Source organism: Engystomops pustulosus, chromosome 5 (genome assembly GCF_040894005.1).
Source record: "Engystomops pustulosus chromosome 5, aEngPut4.maternal, whole genome shotgun sequence".
Classification (NCBI taxonomy): domain Eukaryota; kingdom Metazoa; phylum Chordata; class Amphibia; order Anura; family Leptodactylidae; genus Engystomops; species Engystomops pustulosus.
Window position 1 is genome coordinate 93216370 of NC_092415.1, and position 23593 is coordinate 93239962.

The following is a 23593-nucleotide window of genomic DNA, read 5'->3' on the forward strand; positions in this document are numbered from 1 at the left end:
TTGCACAGGTATTTAACCCCTTCGCGCTCCGCGGCGGATATATCCGCCACGGAGCGCAGTGACTTAGCGCTCAGTGGCGGATATATCCGCCACGGCTCCTATGCCGGCTCGGCTCTGGATCAGAGCCGAACCGGCATCGGGAAACACGGGGTGCCGGCTGTAACTAATAGCCGGCACCCCAGTGTAACACCCGCGATCGGAGTTGTCTCCGATCGCGGGTGCTTAACCCGTTAGATGCCGCGGTCAGCGCGACCGCGGCATCTAACAAGTATCTGGGGGGTCTTTCCCCCACGATCGCCCCCCCCGAACCGTTTTCGGGGGGCGCCGATCGTTGCTATAGTAACTCTGGGGTCCGATCTGGACCCCAGAGTTACTAGCAAGAATTGCCAGTAAGATGGCGTCTGTGACGTCATCTTACTGGCAAAGTGCCAGCCTATGCAAGTGCATAGGCTGACACTGATAATACTCTGCAATACATCAGTATTGCAGAATATTATCATGAAGAAGCAATCAGAAGATTGCTTCTTCATGTCCCATGGTATAAAAGTGAAAAAGTAAAAAAAAAAGTTATTCAATAAAAAAATAAAGTCATAAATCACTAAAAATGCCCCAAACCCCCAAAACATATAAAGAGACATATAACTCAAAAAAAAAGTCTAAATCATAACACAAACCCCACATATATAGTATCACCGCGTCCGTAACAACCCGTAGAATAAAAGTAAATCATTATTGAACCCCCACGATAAACGCCGTAAAAAAAAACTGTTATAAACCCTCCAAAAATTATGATTTTTACCTTTTCAATCCCACAAAAAATGATATAAAATGCGACCAAAAAACCATATGTACTCAGACATGATACTGGTGCAAAGTACAACATGTCCCGCAAAAAACAAGCCATCAACCAGCTCCGTAGCCAAAAACGTAACAAAGTTATGCCACTTGGAAGATGGCAATACAAAAATTATAGATTTTTCCCCACATTAGGGTTTTGTTTGACAAATTTAGTAAAACGTAAGAAAATATATTCATGTCTGGTATCCCCGTAATCGTATCAACCCATAGAATAAAGATAACATGACTATTAGTCTATACGGTGAACACCAAAAAAAAAAAAGTCAAAAATCCAGTACAGAATTGATGCTTTTCTACTCCTGCCCTCAAAAAAAGTTCCTAAATTTTCAACAATAGGTGATACCAACCCCAAAATGGTAACAATGGAAAAAGCATCTCATCCCGCAAAAAAAATGCCGTCACATGGCCCCAATAACGAAAAAGCGAAAATTTTATAGCCTTCAAAAGGGGCCAATGAGGAAACTAAATTCCTGGCAGCTGCAGGGCTCTCCTTCCCTTCTGCACCTCGCTGTGCGCCCATAAAACAAGTCACAGCCACATGTGGGGGGTCTTTGTACTCAGGAGAAATTGCAGAACAAATTGTATGGTGGGTTTTCTCTTTTTATATTTTGGAAATGTGTAAATTTTAGTGCTAAATGAACGTATAAGGGAACAATTTGACCATTCTAAATTTCACCTCCATTTTGATTCAATTACTATGAAGATCTCAAGGGGTTAACAATCTTCGTAAAAGCTGTTTCTGATAGCTTGAGGGGTGCAGATTTGAAAATGGGTTGGTTATATAGGGGGTTTTGATGCTAAATATGTAAAATTTCATTCAAAACTGTATTTATCCCCAAAATAGTCAATTCTGAAAATCCGGAAAAGCGATATTCTATTTGCAAGCCGCGTGACGTCAAAATAAATTATCCAGATATTTCAGAAATTATGAAAATGTAAAGTAGACAAATGGGAAATGTTATTCAGCAACTTATTTAGCTGGTAAATCTATCTGCCTGAAAACGTGATGATTTAGAATTTCGAAAATGGCAAATTTTTCAAAAAATTCATCACATTTTCTTTTTTTTGTAAATAAACGCAAAACTTATCTGCCAAAATTTACCACTAAAATGAAGTACAACATGTGGGGAAAAAACAATCTCAGAATCGTTTTGATAAGTAACAGTGTTCAAAAGTTATAACCATATAAAGCGAAGCAAGTCAGAATCCAAAAAATCGGGCTGAGCCTTAAGCTGTAAAATGGCTGCGTCCTTAAGGGGTTAAGAAGTGTGTGCGCTGCGATTGTGGAGCACGCAACCATTTAGTGGCGCAGCTGTGCTGGCTTCCATGTGACAAAAATTAGGGGACGTGCATCGAACGGTCTGACTGATTCGGGCCAAGCGCCGTATTTGACTTTCAAATGTGTTGCACGCCCTATGTTAAAGGTGCACCACAAAAAAGATGGTGAACTCTGTTGGGCCAGTACGGGGAAGCGACAGATTCATGATTTCTGGCACATGTTCTTGGTGAATCGCTGCATGCTGCATTACAGACGGACAACACATTCAATGAACTTGAGTGACCTAAGTAAATATGCCCCAATAAGTTTCATGATGAAATCTACTAATAAATGACACCAGTTTTGGATAGGTACTGCATATTACTGGAGGATGAATTTGTAATAATAAATTGCTAGAACTTGTCAACAGATTTATAATCTGCTGGCAGGATATATTTAAAAAAAAATGCAGTTGGTTATGAAGGATATCGCCTTGGTGCACAAACTGTCTCATTAGCATATCATATCATTGGATATCATAGTGCATTTCTCTCCAATATGCTGCCAAAAGATTACTATGTTGTTCAGAGCTTTTGAATCCCTTTTACCCCATCATGACTGCCAGACACCAATATACATACTAACTGCACATAGCACATGAAGATAAAATTTGTATAGAAATTAATAAACATCATAACGGTGACACAACATCTAAATCTAGTGAAATGTGACACCAGTAAGGTACCACAGAAGTGGATATATCCACTGATAATCTTGCTGTAAAATATGTAATTTTTATATACAGCTTCCACTGTAACTTTAACAGTCCCTTTTAAAAATTACACCAGAACTGTGTTTCTAGGTGCCACTGTTCAGAAAATAAAACCCTCTCCAGCCTGTCAGCTGACGGCAGAATGGAGAAGGAACTGAAAGAAGACAGAGCTGACAATTTTCAGAAGAACATGCACCCTCTGCATCTGTAGAAGAATTTGGGGCGAGGGTGATGGGTTGATGTTGCACATGTTTGTAATATATTTTGGTAAAGCCGTTTTTAGTTTTATTGCTTACTAAAAAAGATTGAATGAAAAAAAATGACAAAAAAGCTTATTACATTACATTTTTAGTTATTTGTCTGCTAATTCTGTAAACCAAAACCATGTTATAAAACTGTTCAATGAAGTTAAAATAAAGTAAACATTGTTATGATATGTAAAGCTATTCCAAAGATATTGGCACTTGAAGAAGAGCATAAGACAACTGCAAAAATTAACCCGGATATTCAGGTATTAATGGACGGGTTAAAAAAATCTATGGGACCACTTTAGAGCTGGTCAAGTAAACTAATACTAATACTTTATTATTAACTAGGAGGGATGAGTGAACCCAGAAAAGTATAAGCCCAATGTGAACTGAAAAATTTTGTTCGAGCCCTGTTTCCGATACCTAACCAGGTCATACCAAAACCATGCCCCCAGTAACACCTGCGATCAGTGCTAGCACCAGTCACAGTGGTTAACTGTTTAAATGCTGCTGTCAAAGTTGTGCTATTTGTGGCCGTTTTAGGGAGGAAAGGCGATCCACATAATACACTAGTATTGGCGCATAAGTACAGCATTGATTTAGAAACCGCCATTGACTTTGGTGCCATCATTTTAAAAGTTCACATCAGTGAAACTGCCGGCACCATTGGCGGAGTTACCAGGGGGAAAAGGGAAGATGAGCTGGATCCGATCTTCTAATGAAGTCCAGGGACCAATCCAGGGGACCATAACCAGCGAAGCTCGGTATGGAACCTGTATTAACTAGTTTTAATAATATTTATGTTTTAAGAAATAGAGTAAAAAAGAAGGATCTCAGATTATATATTCAGGAAATGCTGTTATATTTGAAGAAACTATTGCACTTCTGTTTCTTTACATGAAATGTCAGCAGTTATGTGTTCATTTGCACTGTACACCTTTTTATAGTAGTATATCCATCAGTAAAATAAACTATTTTGATATTGGTAAAAAAATGTATGCAGCAGAGTAAATGCTGCTATAGAATGATAATAATATGCATCAGGTTAACCTGCTGGAAGACAAAGGAAAGCCATGGTGGTCTAATCTCTTGTGCTGTCAGATGTATTACCTTTGTACTAGTTATTACCACAAAGGCCATTATGCAGTTGTCTGTGGTCTACTCTCCTATTAAATCAATATTTTTATTTTAAGCCTTCACAGCCCTTTACTTCTCTATTCATGTTAATATTTTTTATAAACTAAAGCTGTATAGTGTTAAGTTATAGCGTACTTGGACTAATGTAAACATACAGCAGGGATGTCGAAGAAATCTAAAGGCCTATAAGATTGTTAAGGTCATTGCTCAACATTTCCTTCACATCTGCTTACCAACTGGTGACATCTCTGGTACAGAAGCCGTGTAGGGTCCATCAAGGAACCTAGGTTCATTGTCATTTATGTCTTGGATTTTAATAATAAATTCAGACTCTGGTTCCATGGGGATTTCAGTCTTTCTATCCAAAGCCTGAGCTCTGAGGGTATATTGAGCCCTCTCTTCCCTATCCAGTCTTTGTATAGCATGGATGTCACCGGTTGTATCATCAATTGTGAACATGGTTCCTGCCCCTTCGCCAGTGAGTATGTATTTTATTGAACCATTTCCTCTGTCCATATCAGAATGAAGCTGTGAAAAAGAAAAAAGAGAAAAAAAAATTAAAAAATGTACTTAAATGCATATATCACCCACATGTATTTCTAGGCCACGCTTACAACCAATAAAACAGAAGATGTGATAAATGGCCCAAGATAAATATTCAAGGCTATTGCATTAACTGCATATAATACCTTTATAGAAAGAAAACGCATTCTGCAGCCTTTTAAAAACCATTGGTACACATATAAACAGAGTACACAAAATGCAATGGGGGAGATGTATTAATGTGTGAGTCTTTAGACCTGTGCAGAGTAGAACTAGACAGATTTTTGTCGCGCCAGATTTATCACTGTGTCTGATGCTGGCTGAGTAATCCGTTGCAGTCTAAGACTGCTGAGTCCTACTTTGCACCTCCTATTAGTTGGTCTAGTTTGCTGCTCCACAATATTAAGTTTTCTGGTGCAAAGACTGAATTTTCTGGCACCCTGGCTATTTTCTGTCGGCCAACACCACCTTTTGGCAAGGACAGGCCCCTTTTACGGACAAGTTTGCAAACTGCCTAAAATGGTGTAATACCCTCAATAAATATGGCACACTACATTTTGGGTGCAAATCACTTCAGAATTACACATCTCCCTCAATAACTTTGGAAACAAAATTAAACAATACAAGTGAGGACCTTGCTCCCAAGAACTTACAATATGTGCATATTGTTTAGTTTGTAACTGCTGTTTCAACATGTAGAGTATAAAAACTTGGACATAAGAAGTTTGCATGTTTTATAATTTCACTGTATAATAGTAAATAATCAACTTAGAAAACAATGAAGTTTATTGAGTCCAATTTATAAATCCTATAGATCCAGAGGAAGGCATAAACTCCAAGGAATTAAAAGAGAGCCTTTCCTTATTTCAGATTGATGATCTATTCATAGGTCTATCAATTGCTATTGGTTTGGAGACCCTGTATCTCCAATTCAGAAAAAAAAAACAGTCCATTACATAGTATCTGCCATAGAAAAAATTTAGATCTAGCACCTAAAATACAATGTGAGAGATTTATTAATCCATCTATGACAAAATTCTGTTGTAGTTTGCACTAAAAACTGCCTGCAACACAATTATAAAGGGTTTAAGATAGTTTTCTAGCTCTCCTAAGACTGGCTCGACAAAAGACGCGTGGCCTGTGAAAAAGGGCGTGGCTTTGTGCCAAAAAGGTACACGCTCCTAATTTTCTGGCATAAAGTAAGCCAACTAATAGGAGGTGCAGAGTACCACTAGACAGTCTTATACTAGGACAGCTTTATCACACAGCACCACACACTTATTCTTCACCAGATTTATATATGACTGTCTAGTCTAACTCGCCATTGTCTAACATTAGGATCTGCCACAATATCTATATTTTATAAATGTTCAAATCTAATGAACAAGAGGCAACAATCTGCTTCTTGGAGTCATAGTCTTCATGAGATTGGTTAACTGAGTTCCCCCATGGAGAATATCAAACTAAGGCTACATTTAGACGGCCATAGGGGAACACATATATGGCCGACGTATATCCGACGTACATACGTCGGCCATATATACGTTCCCCTATGGCCGTCTAAATGCAGCCTTAGTTTGAAACCCATGGGCCGGCAATGGGCAAACAGCACCGTATTGTTCCATACCTGGGAGAAAGTTAAGATATGTCCTATCTTTCTCCGGAATACGGCATCATGCGCCATATATTTCTTTGGAAAGGGCCAAGGGTACCACATACGGCGGGCACATGTGTGTGTGAATATAGCCTTAGTCAGGTATCATATTTGAGGCTACGTCTTCATTTTGTGGGGCTCTCATTCTTGTGATCAGGGGGCCTCACCTCTATTGTCAATAATCACTCATCACCTTTCCTGTGGGTCCCCTGATACATACGTCTTTTTGTGGGACAGTCACTTTAACTTATATGAAAACTACTTTGAACAAACAATATATGAATAAATCAGACACGAAAGGCACCAAGCCATTTCAAGTTTCAACTTCCTAATTTACAAATGAATGTTCCCATTCACTGACAGTAAGTCTTAGTTTCAGTCCACACTCATTGAACTTTATTTGCATAAAACCAAAGGTCCACTTTAATGACAGAAAAAAAGGAAAATTTGCTTTGCAAATTCATATAGAGTTAGTAAATGTAATATGTAGAGTGTTTTTTAAACATTGGTAGACAAGAAAGCACAACATTTTCTGACTATGTTTCTTACATGTTTCATCCTCAGTGTATTCTAGACATACTCCTACTTCAAAAAGCATGGGAGAAATTTGGCACATTTCCTGAACACTGGGAATGTAATTATAGCAAAATACAGGATTGCTCATTAAATTAAAAAGAAAAAGAGATGTGAATAATCGCTATCAAGACGCATAATAATAATAATAATAATAATAATAATAATAATGTAACATGGTAATTTATTAATAAAACATGTGAATAAACCAAAATAATAAAAGTAACATACTCAAGAGCACAAAACCAACTGAATAAATTATCTTTATGTTCTAAAAACAATACATAAGCCAGATCTACAATCTAGAAGCTTTCTCAAAGAGTTTAACCGTGTAGCAATTATGTCCGTCATATCATTTCCACTCTAATGGGTATAAAATAATCTGTACACTTCAATCACATGTGAAAAAAGTATTTTGTGAGGAAATTAATTATTGGGATTGAGAAAATGTACCGTTTGTGTTACAGACTTTCCGGGAATTACTGCTGAAGGCTGAATAGCTGATTGGTGCTGCATCCAGGTGCTATTACCCCCCTTATTCTCGGTACAGTCATAGGTACATTTTTAGGTATCCGATCACATGCCTAAATTTCAGTAAACACTTACGGAAAATCTTGTATATTGTGCTATAGCAAAGAGGAGGCAATGGTGTTCTCATAATCGCACCCCCCTCAGGTCCTGCAGTTAATATATAACATTGATGGCGAACCTATGGCACAGGGCACCCAGGCTATCTTCCTCAGGACAGAGTTGATCAGACAGGACTCGACTTCCTGCAGTCCCAGACAACTTGAGATGCTGCTGTCAATGCTCTTTTAAGGTTACACATCTTTGATTGATTGGAACTGCAGGAAGAGTGATAAGGTATGAACAGGGCCAGATTATCTTTTGAGGTTCCCTTGCTGGTCCCATGATTCCTGTACAGAGAGACCCTGGAGAGAAACTACAAGGATGTCAGAATTTGCCCTCCTGCTTTCAACTATATTTGTGTACTCAGGGAACCGTTACAATTGAATGTTGTGGAAGAACAGGGAGCAATTAATTACTGTTTAAATTGTCATGTTGGCACTTGATGGTAAATAAGTGGGATTTGGTTGTAGTTGGGGCACCCTGATATATAACATTGTGCATTTGTATGAAATATCCTTCATTCGCAATGTTACCAATACCTACTGTTCCAGCTCTCATCAGGCTGTTTTTATACCACCACATGAGTCCATCCACATCCTCCCTTGTAATATGCAGGGGCTTCTATTTCTTTCATGGAAAAATGTGTTATACCAAAATCTTTTCACTTATTTAAAAGTTATTAAAAAATTAGCTTGTCTTAAAAATGGCTTTCAATGGTATATAAATGTGATAAGTGGTAGAATCTCTAGATGCAGACCTCCTTTATGGGCCAGACTAAAAAACTGAGCACAAAGTGAACCAAACCTGTTTATGTGTGACATGCTCCTCTAAATGGTAAACATATACAGTAAAAATGTTTCTTTCCTTACCTCTTGATTTGAGATGTCACAATGAAACAGGTGGACCCTTTTCTCACAGTGTCTAAGCCTACACATTGGGTTGTTTTGAACCAAAGGGAAAGGTAAGAAGGGACAAATCTGTAATACATTGATCCATATTGTGGGGCATTTATCAATTTTGGCACAGGGTCTGTGTTTTTGAGCATGAATTGTGCTATAATTTACGCTGGGATTTTAGATTGTAGTGCAAGTGGTTAACGAATTGGCGCATGACCGAAAAGGGTTAGAGCTGTCTCCATATTCATGCTGAAGAAATAGAACTCCACAGACCAGCATTTTGCAGCTCTAAGTGTGCATTGAAAATGGCACCAAAAACAGTTTTAGGAAACTAGAAGCGCAGAAAAAGTGTAGGGATTTAAAATTTGTACCAAAATAAAAATACCTTTTATTAACAGTATAAAGTAACTAATATTTACCAACTGTCATTGTAGAGAATCTACGCAGGACAGTAAAGACAGGATCATATACGCCATTGCACTGGAACAAAGCAGCAGGTGCACTGATGTTGGCTGTTCTAGTGAACGACTCCTATGTCAGTTCTTTCTGCTGGCATTTTGAGTAGTCACTTGAAATTGCCCAGAGAACAATGCATCCTTCTGTGGCGTGTGGCTTATTAAGTGAAGGTTTTAATTAGTGTGTTGTAATGATTAAGATCCGATTCTAAACAACTCACTAAGAAATACAAAGCTGATTTTTTTTCATTAATTTATGCACTCAGGAAAAAAATCTGCTATTGCAAAGTAAACTAACAAATTAATCCTTCTCTGCTGGAAACATCTTCATTATTACAAGAGGAACTACACTGACATTTCACTAGTTGGAAATTACCATGATAGTAATTAGCAACTGTCATATACAAATAGCCTGGAACTATAGTCACTGCTGCATACCTCTACAAAGAGTGGAGCCACTGAAGAGGACATTATAATTGCATCATTAAACCTAGGAATTACTGTGTATGTGATACATAAGAAACAGCTCCTTATAGGAATGGAAAACAAATATTTGTCAGAGATGCCATGAAAGTGATTTAATACAATCACACTGTACAGTGCAATGCACAGAATATGACAGCTTTTAAAGGCCATTGTTCACTACACATACCAACACTATAAGGCTGTGATGGCAAACCTTTTAGAGACAGAGTGCCCAAACTGCAACCCAAAACCTAATTACTTATGGCAAAGTGCCAGTACGGTAATTTAACCTGAAAACTGACGGTTTAGTTTAGAATCAATTTAGGACTGTCGGAGCTCGGATTACAGCATTCCTAAACACAGTGAAGTGCCACTTTTACACCATTTTACATCACATAAAAGAGTAATAAAACGTTATCAAAAGGTTATGCAGTCCTCAAAATGGTAGCATTAGGTAACAGCTCATTAGGCAAAAAAAAATCACACCTCCCCAGCTCCGTACACTAAAGTTATTAGCATCACAGGATGGCGAAACTATTTCCATTTTTGGGTGCGGGGGGCTTGTGGTAGCGGGCGCAGTTCGTGCCGTGAGTTTCGGGCCGGTTGCGGACGGAGTTTTAGGGGAGGGATGGGAGCAGGCAGGAAATCAGCCTTCCTGCTGATCTATTATGCCCAGTGGATGCCCTGAATAAAAGGCACGTTCCTCCAGCTGATCACTGCAGCGCACACGGAGTAAGGTGCCCAGCACTGGGACGCTTACCGTCCTGTTGGCTGCAGTGATCAGTGTGACAGAGCAGGCAGTGTTAGCGCCCTGCTCTGTCATGGCTGTTAACAGTATCGGAGCGCAGCTGAGTTTGGACAGTGGTTGTCCGCACCAGGGCATAAGAAGCTGAAAGAGGAGCAGATCCTGCCGGGGGGGGGGGGGGGGGGGACACCAGTATGTCAGCGTTCTTGGTGTACAATCCCTGATCCTGGGGGGGTCTGGCAGCTTTTACCTCCAAGAATAGAGGTCCACTTTACCCTATATAGTTGGAGTGTCAGGCTGCTCCTCAATTCAATGTTATGGACTGCTGAAGGCTCAGGGCATGTATATCCTACCATTCTATTCAGGGTAAAGAGGATCCTCATTCGTATGAGGTCATAGTTGAATTTTGAAATAGCTAACTATTTGTTTTGGTTATGGCTCTATTAGCCTGTGAGGCCGCCACCAAAGTGCCATTCACAGATCTCCATCAGATGCCTACATTGTGAGACTATACATCCCTTGGTAGCCATTCCTGTACAGAACACACATACTGAATTTTCAGTTTTTTTCTGTTAAAACAGACCTAAAATAAATGTGATAAATAAACCCCTGAATGGTAAGAAATATCCCAGGATGGCAATGCCACTAGAGCCCATTAAAGTTAGAGATAATATGGCTGAGGTTTACTACAAAACCTTAGTTTCACACGTTGCTCCACATTTATCATACTTGTACACAGTTTTTTTTTTGTGTACTCAGCATTTAAAAAGACACAATTTCTGGAATACGGTCAGGATTTTTTGTGGTTTTTCCAGCCCTTATACCTCCTTTTTTCGGAATGTGGTCATGGTGGGACAGGGCATAGGGCAGGCAAGAGCGGAGACACCTCATCCTTCTGGACTTACCTTATCCTGCGTTACCTTGCAGGTTATAGCTGAAATTTATTCCAGGTCTGACTTAGCAGTGCATATGCAGCAGATAGATAGGACACAAGATACACAACACTAGTTCTACAAGAGCATAAGACAGTTCAGTGCCTATAAAAAGTTAATTCATTAGAACCATTATCAGGTTCCTTATCTATGAACTTTCATAGGCAGAAGAAGAAGAAGCTGACATAGACTGCTAAAGGAAGGAAGAAAGGCTGGGAAAAAAGGACACTGGAATATTATTCTTATTTAATAAGGAGTATTACAAATTTTGCTTTTATCATATATATATATATATATATATATATATATATATATATATATCATAGATTTACTTATATCATATATCATATATGCAATTTGGTTGAAAATGTAGTTATGCTTTAAAAAGAGTGCCCCTGGTCATTACTCAGCAGATAGTGCTGATTTGTCGGTGTGCTCTGATCTCACTTTTATTAAAACTAAAACTATAAATGATGCTAAAATGATCCATTTGATTCTTGATCTGTCAACAGAGATATCAACAGAAGGGAGCAGCCAGGAGATACTGCAGGGTTACATTTTTGCAGATTTGGATTATATACATAAAGAACAATGTTTCATGCCATGTACTTGATATTGTGCTGGATGGATCTGTACAAGGACAAAAACTGGATTAATTAGTAAATGTATTGAAACATGAGATTATCATCATTCACTACTGGAATAGCTGTAAAACTGTAATAAGCTGTCACATTACTGGAAGACTTGATGTGTTTGGCACCTTAAAATGGGGAGCTGCCTAGTTAATGCAAGATTTGTATTCATTTCATTGGACGTTAGGCAGCTGGAATGTTCTCCAGATATCTCAAGGTGACATCAGTAACATGTCCTTTTCAGGTGCCATAAATTTATTCTGTACATTGTCTGACAAAATGAGGAAAGGCAAAGTACGGTATGTAGTATTCTATTTGGAACATCTTACCTTTCCGACATAAAGCGGTTCTGTTCCTGTGTACTCCTCCAGGACAAAGAACTGGTTCCATACCCAACTCCTCTTCAGGCGATTGTGCATCAGTTGTTTGTTCAGGGATTTATCGCCCAACTCTCTAATAAGCTGACTGGAAGATGCTAAAACTCCATTTGTCAATTCCAATAACATCATATAGTAAATGTAGACACCTTGGCCAGGATAATTCCTCAAATATCGCATTCTCTTGTGAGGTCTTTTGAGATTTAATTGATAAAAGTAGCGCAGTACAAGTTGATGTCAAATAAATAAAGTGGTGTAAAGGTGTTTGATCGTTTGTCTTTGATGGCAGTCCTAACAGCAGATACCTAGCAAGCTGGGAAAGAAAAAAGAAGCATAAAGTCAAATGACATCTTCAGTGGAAATAATGATATTTTCTGCTACAAGATGTGGAGTCTTTCGCATGGGTAGCATGATAATAAAATATGAACAGTATGTTTAGGAACAAAGAGGTCTGTTATCTTCCTATATACAACAAAGTACCTTTGGACACAGGCACACTGGGGGTTGTAGTTAGTGGGGAGGATTACTTCACTTTGGCTACTTTGATTACAACAGGGTTCCACTGTATTATTGATTTGCTGGAGTTAACAGCATGCTCTCAGAAATACAGTATTTATGATCTGAGAAGCCCTTTGAAAGTGCTGAATATAAGCATTCGCTTCCAGAAAATAGAATACCAAGCAATTTCCAAGGATAGCTGCTTTTTTCTTCTAAATATATATTTTGTTGAGACACAAAAGCGTAGAGCGGTTATTTTTATGGTAAATCTGGATCGCTCCTGACCTTAATTATTATTTTACGCTTGCCGTGGCACTCTATGTCACTTGAATTGCTGTTTTCGAGAGACACATATAAGTAGTGATAATGCAGGGACACAGCCCTGATCTGAATGGTCAGTTAATCATGATGTGATCCACATGGGAGATTGTCACATGCCATTGTATGATTTTGTGCAAGTCAGACCCACAGATTTTCCTTCTTTAGTTTTAAACCCTGGCTTAGGTAAAGGAATGCTGACCTCCAGTGCAGAAAGCTCTCCCATCAGTCAAGCGTCTTTTGTTGTCATGAAGTCAGATTAGCTGGTGACCTCACTCTGGGCTATTGAATCTATAAACTTTTTCTTTAACAGTTTATTGAGACTTAATCAGGTGGCATTGCGCTCAAGTTACTCAGTCAAAACACTCAGAACATCTTTTATGCCATTAACATTGAGCTGCTCAGTTTAGAGGCCCTTAAGTCTCTTTTTTCCCTCTGCTTTCTCTCTTGTCCTCTCTCCATCTGGCTCGCACAGGCAATTACACCAATGTTTATTTATGATTTGGCAACTTTGTGACAATACATTTTACAACTTTTTTTTAACTTTAATTTATTGGTAGCAAGTGAACAGCTGCATGTCTCTGAGAAAGCCATAATGTATACGATTTCCCTTTACTTGCCACTTCTTAAGAATTCAGCACAGCTGTAGCTCACAAGCTAAAAACAACAGAATGTAATATTAAGGTTCAAGCTTTGGTTAGTGATCACAGTTTGTGTACAGTGCTGATGTATATGTGAGCATTATATAAGCAATAAAGCTTCTATAATACAAATTGTCATGGACCTATACAGCAGTCGTTAAAATTAGCGCCATGTGCCTTAACGATTTGGATAGTTTGCCCCTTTTTCACTTTGTTTGAAAATGGATTCAGTATGCAAATATCATGTTTCACAGTGAATATGCAGTACTTTGGGAAGCTGTGTATTTGTTATAAATTCTAAAATGTATTATCTATTATATTAATATACAAAATCTGTTCTTTTACATATTATAACTTACAAAGAGAAATGCTTTCCTTAGGGTAGCTTCTACTCTAGAGACATATACACACTGTATGCTCATTTTTGTAGACAGGCAGCCCATTTCTCAACTTATTCTAATAAGTTGGATATGGATGGTGAGAAAAGATAGAATTCTCATTAGAGATGGGCGAATCGATTCTAATGATTCTAACTTCGGTTAGAATTTCAGGAAAAATTTAATTCGCCACAAAGCCGAAGTTTATGCTGATTCGCAGGAACGAAGTTGTTTTTTTCCCCTCATGTTTCTGCTAAATGGGCACGAGAACAACATGTTACATGGGGAAGAGAACTCTGGGAAGTAGAAAGGAACACCCCCGATGACATCTGCAGACCTGTAAGCCAATCAGCGACCGGCAGGCTAATGTGATGTCACACAGCCCTATAAAATCCAGCCATTTTCTATCTCAGCACTTCACACTTCATGTTGTAGCGTCCAGCTGCTGCTATAGTACTGTGTGATTCTTGCTGCAATCCCTTGCTGTTCTCTAAGGGGAATCTGTATACCCCAAATAGCAGTTCTATTTAGTGACAAAATCGAATAGGAAGAAATCTGTTTGACTTTCATGCATCTGCAGTAGTGATTGGTGGACCAATCCCTGGTTGTTCTTTAAGGGGGATCTGTATACCCCAAATAGCAGTTCTATTTAGTGACAAAATCGAATAGGAAGAAATCTGTTTGACATTCATGCATCTGCAGGAGTGAGCTGTCAGTTGTGGGTTATCTGTATAACGCACATTGCAATACCTTTTGGGGGCTCTAGTTTACAGCCAGATTCACGTGTCAAATCCACGTAGTATATACAGTGATTTTTGCTGAAATTACACTGTCAGTTGTGGGGTATCTGTATAACGCACATTGCAATACCTTTTGGGGGCTCTAGTTTACAGCCAGATTTACATGTCAAATCCACGTAGTTTATACAGTGATTTTCGCTGAAATTACCCTGTCAGTTGTGGGGTATCTGTATAACGCACATTGCAATACCTTTTGGGGGCTCTAGTTTACAGCCAGATTCACGTGTCAAATCCAAGTAGTTTATACAGTGATTTTCGCTCGAATTACACTGTCAGTTGTGGGGTATCTGTATAACGCACATTGCAATACCTTTTGGGGGCTCTAGTTTAAAGCCAGATTTACGTGTGAAATCCACATAGTTTATACAGTGGTGATTTTCGCTGAAATTACACTGTCAGTTGTGGGGTATCTGTATAACGCACATTGCAATACCTTTTGGGGGCTCTAGTTTACAGCCAGATTTACGTGTCAAATCCACGTAATTTATACAGTGATTTTTGCTGAAATTACACTGTCAGTTGTGGGGTATCTGTATAACGCACATTGCAATACCTTTTGGGGGCTTTAGTTTACAGCCAGATTCACGTGTCAAATCCACGTAGTTTATACAGTGATTTTCGCTCGAATTACACTATCAGTTGTGGGGTATCTGTATAATGCACATTGCAATACCTTTTGGGGGCTCTAGTTTAAAGCCAGATTTACGTGTGAAATCCACATAGTTTATACAGTAGTGATTTTCGCTGAAATTACACTGTCAGTTGTGGGGTATCTGTATAACGCACATTGCAATACCTTTTGGGGCCTCTAGTTTAAAGCCAGATTTACATGTGAAATCCACATAGTTTATACAGTAGTGATTTTCGCTGAAATTACACTGTCAGTTGTGGGGTATCTGTATAATGCACATTGCAATACCTTTTGGGGGCTCTAGTTTATAGCCAGATTTACGTGTCAAATCCACGTAATTTATACAGTGATTTTCGCTGAAATTACACTGTCAGTTGTGGGGTATCTGTATAATGCACATTGCAATACCTTTTGGGGGCTCTAGTTTACAGCCAGATTCTCGTGTCAAATCCGCGTAGTTTATACAGTGATTTTCGCTGAAATTACACTGTCAGTTGTGGGGTATCTGTATAATGCACATTGCAATACCTTTTGGGGGCTCTGGTTTACAGCCAGATTTACGTGTGAAATCCACATAGTTTATACAGTGATTTTCGCTGAAATTACACTGTCAGTTGTGGGGTATCTGTACAACGCACATTGCAATACCTTTTGGGGGGCTCTAGTTTACAGCCAGATTTACATGTCAAATTCACGTAGTTTATAAACCACTATGTCAGACAGAAAGGTGGAGCAGGCAGAGGTGGCAGCACAGTAAAGGGATGTCCCAGCAGGGGTGACTCTGTGAGGCCAGAGCTGCTTTTGTCATCTAGTTGCAGTGTGTTGATCAACAACCCAAGGTCATCCAATTCCTCAAATATAACATCTGACAACCCCAGCCAAGAGTCCATAGGTTCCTCGGATACAACAATTAGTTGGCATGGCCCAGGAGCAGGTCAGCGGCCCTCACCTGTCCTCAAGCAGGCTCTGTCCTGTTCCTTTCTCAGAGCCAGAGAGCTACTAGGTGGTCTGGGTTTGAGGACAGTCAGCATCTGCTTTGCAATGAAGAGGTGGGGCAGACTTCCGCTGCTTACTGCAGTAGGCAGTCTGTGCATACTGACACCGGTGAGGAGAGTAGCAGTAACTGGGAAGCGCAAATTGACGATGGTATAGCCGATCGCACTTGGGAGCCAGGTGTAGTAGGGGATTCATCATCGTCGGGTGAAGAGAGGGTCAGCTTGCGGAGCAGGCAGCAAGTTGCTACTGTGGCTGTGAGTCAGCAGGGTGGCAAACGTTCGCGGGGTACAAATCGCAATTCGCAGGCCCAAATAAGCAGTGGCACAGGGCTCAGCAAGGCAGCGGCGGTATTAGTCGCTCAGTGCAGAGTGTTGGCGGTAAAATTACCACCTCAGCGCTGTGGCAGTTTTTTGTAAAGACACCAGAGGAGCCAGCGTGGGTATATGTCTTATCTGCGGGCAGAAAGTGAAGCGTGGCCAGGGAGCTAACCTTGGCACCACGGCCCTGTGCCAACACATTCAGCGTCACCATCCAATGGCCTGGGAGAAACGGGTTTCAGATGCGGTCCATAATGCAGGCGCAGCAACAGCAGCAGTACCTAGTGGCACACATGCTGTTTCAGCAAGTAAAGGCTCCAGCACCTCTGCCGAAGGGAGCTGTTTGTCTTTGACATCATCTCCCGGTCCAGATGCTCCTGCTCCTCGCTATGCATGGCGCCAGCAGTCGTTGAGCGAGGTGATTACAAAAAGACAACTCTATGCGTCCAGCCATCCTAAGGTGCAAAAGCTAACTGTGCTCTTGTCGAAGTTGTTGGTACTGCAGTCTCTCCGTTTCCAAGTCGTGGACTCCCCACCCTTCAGAGAACTAATGGCTTGTGCCGAACTGAGGTGGAGAGTTCTAAGCCGCAATTTTTTTTCCAAAAAGGCTGTGCCAGCCCTTCACCAATATGTACAAAAGAAGGTGGGCCAGTCCTTGAGCTTAACAGTTTCTTCCAAGGTGCACGGCAACGCGGAAGTGTGGAGCTGTAATTATGGCCAGGGCCAGTATATGTCCTTTACGACCCACTGGGTGAATGTGCTTCCCGCCCAGCCACACCAACAACTTCCACAAGAGACGGCGCTTTCTCCTCCACGTTGTCAAACTGCTGCTCCTGCGTCAGTGTCCTCCTCCTCCGTCTCCACCACCACCTCAGCCTCCACAAGTGCTGCCCCATCATACCAAATGTGCAGGGCACAGCGGTGTCACGCAGTTCTACACCTGGTTTGCCTGTGCGAACAAAGTCACACAGGGGAGAAACTGCTCAGCGTCATGCAAGAAGAAATCAATGTGTGGCTTTCTCCGTGACAACTAAAAATCTGAACCATGGTGACAGACAATGGGAGGAACATGCTGTCCACGCTGGACAGAGGAGGGATGGTCCATGCGGCCTGCATGGCGCACTTGTTCAATCTGGTAGTCAACAAGTTCCTGAAGTCTTACACCCATCTGCAAGACATTCTAAAAATGGCCAGGACACTGTGCACGCACTTCAGCCATTCTTACAAAGCCAAGCACACCCTACTCGAGTTGCAGCGCCAGAACGGCCTACCACAAGTCTGATATGTGATGTTTCCACCCGTTGGAATTCCAGTCCTCCATATGTTAGACCGCCTGTATGAACAGAGCAAAGCCATTAATGATTTTTTGATGATGCAAGCGGACCGTAGCACTCCTCTGTGTAACTTTGATGTCAGCCACTGGCAGCTCCTGCGTGACACCTGCCATTTGCTCAGGTCTTTTGAAGAGGCCACGTTATTTGTCAGTTGCCAGGACTGCGCGATGAATAACGTCATTCCACTGCTTCATGTCCTGGAACTCATGCTGCAAAATCTGTCTGGTCAGGGCACTGGAGAAGTGGAGACTACATCTCATGGCCACATGAGTCCGGTGGGGGCTGAACTGGAGGAGGAGGACATTGGAACACAAGCAGAGTCTGGTGCAATTTGTGGTTTTTCTACTCGGTTGACAGGAGAGGAGGAGCAGGAGCATCCGGAGGAGGTTAAAGACGAGGCAGATGACCAAGAAGCGCATCTCACTTGCACAGATGGCCCGCAGCATGCTGCTTTGCCTAACTAGTGACAGCCGAATAGTCAACATCCGGCATAGGGATGACTTTTGGCTCTCCACCCTCTTGGACCCTCGCTACCGGTCCAAAATGGGTGACTTTTTTCCTGCTGCTGAGAGGAAGGAACAACTGGCATACTATAGAGAAATGCTGAGCACACAGTTGGCCGCTGCCTATGTGCGCCATTGTCCATCCTCTGTCAGGTCTGACCGGGGGATTCCTGGCAGTCATTGCTCACGTATTACTACCACGGCTGCTGAGGGGAGCTGGGAGGGTAGACGCCACCAGCAGCAGCAGCTTGACATGAAGCAGACCCTGCACCAGCAGGTGGTGGCCTACTTGGACAGCACTTTACCACCTGAGGTAGAGGATCCCATAGACTACTGGGCAGCCAAACTTGATGCGTGGCCGCAACTTGCGGAGTTTGCAGTAGAGAAGCTGTCCTGCCCAGCCAGTAGTGTGGCATCAGAGCGGGTGTTCAGTGCGGCGGGGGCCATCATTACCCCCAGGAGAACCCGCTTGTCCACCCGTAATGTGGAGAGACTGACCTTTGTCAAGATGAATCCGGCTTGGATCGGCCAGGATTTCAACTCACCAATGCCTAATGCATCAGATTAGATCAGCCATGACGCCTCCTCCAAACGTTGAGAAATGAGTCGGGGTTCTAACTACCTGCCTCAGCTACTATTTTGATGCTGCCACCTGCCTGATGCCACACATCTGCTGCTAGTTCCACCATCTGCCTCCTACCATCTTTACCAGGGACTGGAATTGTCCGCCACCTCCACACTATATCATGGTGCCACTCTGCAGGCTCCTGCTGCTTCTGATGCCACCAACACACTATATCATTGTGCCACTCTGTGGGCTCCTCCTGCTGCTGCTGCTACTGATGCCACCTTCACACTATATCATTGTGCCACTCTGCAGGCACCTGCTGCTTCTGATGCCACCTTCACACTATATCATTGTGCCACTCTGCAGGCACCTGCTGCTTCCAGCATGTTGCTGACACCTGTGGACTCCTGCTGCTGCTTCTTCTGTTGCCACCTCTACACTCTTATCATTGTGCCACTTTGTGGCCTCCTGTTGCTGCTGCTGCTGATGCCACCTCCACACTATATAATTGTGCCACTCTGTGGCTTTCCCTGTTACTGCCACCATGTTGCTGCCACCTGTGGGATCCTGCTGCTGATGCCACCTCCACACTAAATCATTGTGCCACTCTGTGGCTATCCCAGTTGCTGCCACCATGTTGCTGCCACCTGTGGGCTCCTGCTGCTGCTTCTGCTGCCGCCACCTCCACACTCTTATCATTGTGCCACTTTGTGGCCTACCATGATCAGTGACGTCAATGCAAAATTACTGCCGACATCCTCTGCACTCTTTTGGGGGTCTTTCAGGTTCTGTCGTAATCTATGGAATCATCTGATGTCAGTGTAAAAAGAGTGCACTCTTTGATGTTATAGTGGGATCTTGGCCCTCAACTCGGTCCTTTCGAGCTTCCACAGACGTTACCTTGTCAGGCTACATTCCTGCTTCGCTTATTTGGGGAAGTTGGCCTATGTAAGTGCACATGGAAGTGAAGAGTGAAGCGATTCTAAGAGCCACGGCTGTCATGTGCGTGTCATACTAAAACACAGCATTGTTTGAAGACCAAACCACGCTCCCTATGCATATTTAAGCATGGCACATCATTCTACAACACCCTACAGGCTCTCTGCAGCCAGGAAATGCCTGTTTTTTAACGTGATTCGTTTTGAATTCGAAAAATTCGGCGAATCGGGACAAAACAAATTTTAACAAATTCGCCCATCTCTAGTTCTCATGTTAGGTTTCAGATACTAACAAGGGCTGCAGGGAATCTTTACAGCACTCAGATCCTAGGGAACAAGTACATATAAAGACAAGAAGTGGTTTCTGCCTCATTTTTGTGTTTTTCCACAGGTCTGTCGCCGTCCCTGAACAAACAGATGATTTTTGTTTGGCAGAAATTGTTTGCTAGAGTAGCATTGTATTTTGACATAGAGTTAGGGTGTTATAATCTGTACCTTGTACCTGCAAAGATAGGAGTGAATCTTAATTTATTGTGTAGTTATGTACAAAGTCCATGCTGGATTATGGCATACACCTGTATGTAAGTTTTTTCTGTGTGAATTTTGAATAAAATATCTTGAAATAAAAATCTTTTCAATCAAAAAACATTGAAACAGTGCTGTCTACAGTTGGGAATTTGTTCCTTCTGGAATAGCTATATTGCTTTGGTTTCCATCTTACATCATGTCTATAGGCTTTCCTAAGTCCTGCTTGGAGTTTAGGGAGCTGCCTTATAAGGTAGCTGAAAGAGGCATTGTTTTCCTTATCCCTTTCTGGAAAGCTTATTTGCATATTTTCCCAGAATACCCTAGTGGAGCATCAATGGCTATGAGTCCCAACATGCATACAAGTCGGCTGTAATTGGCAAAGTCTCCATAAAGCAAACTCTTACTTCCTGGTACTAAGAGGAGCAAGCATGTCTAGAGCTGTAATAGAGCAAGCATGTCTAATAGAATCTAATGTAGTGCACATACCTTTACATTCTGAACACCAGGGGATACTATTACAAATATATGAATAAACCCTTTAAAAAGTAGAGGGAACTATGTTTATAACTAAGTAATTTCTTACCCATCTCTCTCTCTCTCTGTACTAATGAATATAAACATATAACAAGGATGAACCATTGGACAATATGATTGTTAACCCCTTAATGACTGCCCTATCGGCTTTTTACGGCGGCCATTAAGGGTACTTCTTCTGACGCGTACGCTTCTTCTGTCCCGCGTGGATCGGACCCCCCCCCCGGTGTGCTTCCTGGCAGGACCCGGCTGTATGTAACTGAGCATGCGCAGCATGCTCAGTTACTTACACTATACACTGCAATACAAGTGTATTGCAGTGTAAAGGCTTGAATAAGCGATCGGACGATCGCTTGTTCCAGCCAAGAAGTAGAAAATGTAAAAAAGTAAAAAAAAAAAAGATGAAATAATTTTATTATATAATTAAATAAATAAAATAAAAGTCCCATAATATACAATTTTTCATCAAACACCATCACAAAAAATGTTCTAAAAAGTGATCAAAAAAAGTTACGTTCCCTAATATGATACGACTGAAAGGAACAATTGTTTTCACAAAAAATAAGCCCTCAACGAGGTCTGACAACAGAAAAATACAGAAGTTACGGCACTAAAAAGTTGTCAATAGTAAAAACAATGCGATATTCTCCAATATTGGTTTTGCTCAGGAAAATTGAGCAAAGATAAGAAAAACTATATAAATGAGGTATCACCGCAAAGTGGTGAACCAGAGAATAAAGATAAAATATTATTTTTACGTTACAGTGAGCGGGGGAAAAAAAATGCAAAAAATCCAAAATAAAAATTGATGATTTTGTTTGTGTCCCCCTTGAAATAGTTAATAAAATCTCATGAATAAGCTATAGACCCCCTAAATGAATTATCTATACATTGTATCTCATCCCGAAAAAAATAAGCCCTCATATGTTCGCATTACCAAAAAAAATAAAAATTTATAGGTCGTACAATGTGACAATACAAATCTGCTGTGAATGGCGCCTCCATTCATTTTATACTCGGCTGTGCGCCCGTACAGAAGTTTACCACCAAATATGGGGTATCAGTACACTCGGGAGGAGTTGGGCTTCAAACGTTGCATTTATTCAAACGTTGCAAATTTATTCTGAAACTGTCAGTTTGGCCTAAATGAATGTATTTTCCAAAAAAATTCCATAGTTTCTAAATCGCAGGTCCATATTGTTTTAACCCATGTGAAACACTTAAAGGGTTAATGGACTTAATAGAAGTTGTTTTACATACGTTGAGGGGTGAAGTTTCTATAGTGGGGTAATTTATGTGGTTTTACTATTATTTAGGCCTTTCAAAGTCACTTGAAAGCTGAGTTTTCCCTCAAAATGTGAGTTTTGGCAATTTTCATGAAAATGAGAAAAATCGCACCTAAAGTTCTGCACCTCATAACATCCTAGAAAAATGAGAGGATGCATAAAATATCATCCCAACATAAAGCAGACATTCCGTAAATGTTAATTATCAAGCTTTTTGGGTAGTTTTACTTCCTGTCTGGAAAGCAGAACATTTCAAACTTGGAAAATGAAGAATTTTTACAAACTTTTGCCAAATTTTCACTTTTTTTCAGAACGAATCGCAAAACTTATCACTTAAATTTTATAACTAACATGAAGTACAATGTATCACGAGAAAACATTCTCAAAATCACTAGGATATGTTAAAGTGTTCCGAAGTTATAACCAATTATCGTGAGACATGTCAGATTTGAAAAATTGAGTCTGGTCATTGAGCTGAAAACTAGTTTCGGTGATAAGGGGTTAAGCAATTGTGTAAACATTTTCTAGGGATTCCTAAAGGGAAGTGTATTTGTGTAAAAGTCCTTGATATTTTTAATGCATACATTGTAAGCTTGTTTCTAGGATGCCGATGAGATACATAATGAAACCTAAAATTTCAATATTATCATAGAAGAAATGAGTTCTTTTGCATTTTATACACATAGATATCATTTTTTTTTCTAGAAGTCTTTCTATTTTGAGGAGTCTTTCCAAACCTATCAATACAATGACAGCAGTGTTGTGGGTGACATGTTTTGCACAGAATCTGCCTTTGAATAGACTGCCTTAAACAGTGACCTCTTACATGCTGCTTTTTTCCAGATTAAATGGATAATCCAGTTGCTTGCACAGGACTGCCATGGGACATTGAGCGCTTTGTTTTGTAGATTCCATCTCTCAGTGACATCTTGTCCAGTTGAACTAGTGAGTTCCCACCCACATGCTGAGTATTCCTCAAACATTGACCTGTCTGGTGTTTCTTCAGTATTTGCTATGAATGTCTTCCTCCCCAATCTTATACTCAGTTGCTCTTTCCCCCACTCCAAAAGAGGATTTTCTTATTTTAATCATACAATGAGAATATTTGTAAGTGGACTTGACAGGGAACATAACCCAAACATTCATGCG

General features: G+C 40.8%; 1 protein-coding gene across 6 annotated transcripts in view; it reads right to left on the bottom strand.

Annotated features, from left to right (window-relative positions):
* CDH20 (cadherin 20) overlaps positions 1 to 23593 on the bottom strand; it is a 328467-nt gene that overhangs the window by 65176 nt on the left and 239698 nt on the right. For 5 of the 6 annotated variants that reach the window (XM_072152733.1, XM_072152734.1, XM_072152732.1 and 2 more), the window contains 2 exons: positions 12128 to 12488; positions 4507 to 4801 (listed from right to left, as the gene is read on the bottom strand). In XM_072152733.1, coding sequence (XP_072008834.1) covers positions 4507 to 4801; positions 12128 to 12355 — 523 coding nt within the window. In that variant the 5' untranslated portion in view covers positions 12356 to 12488. The remainder of the gene's footprint in view (positions 1 to 4506; positions 4802 to 12127; positions 12489 to 23593) is intronic. The other variant, XM_072152737.1, reaches the window with a different exon arrangement.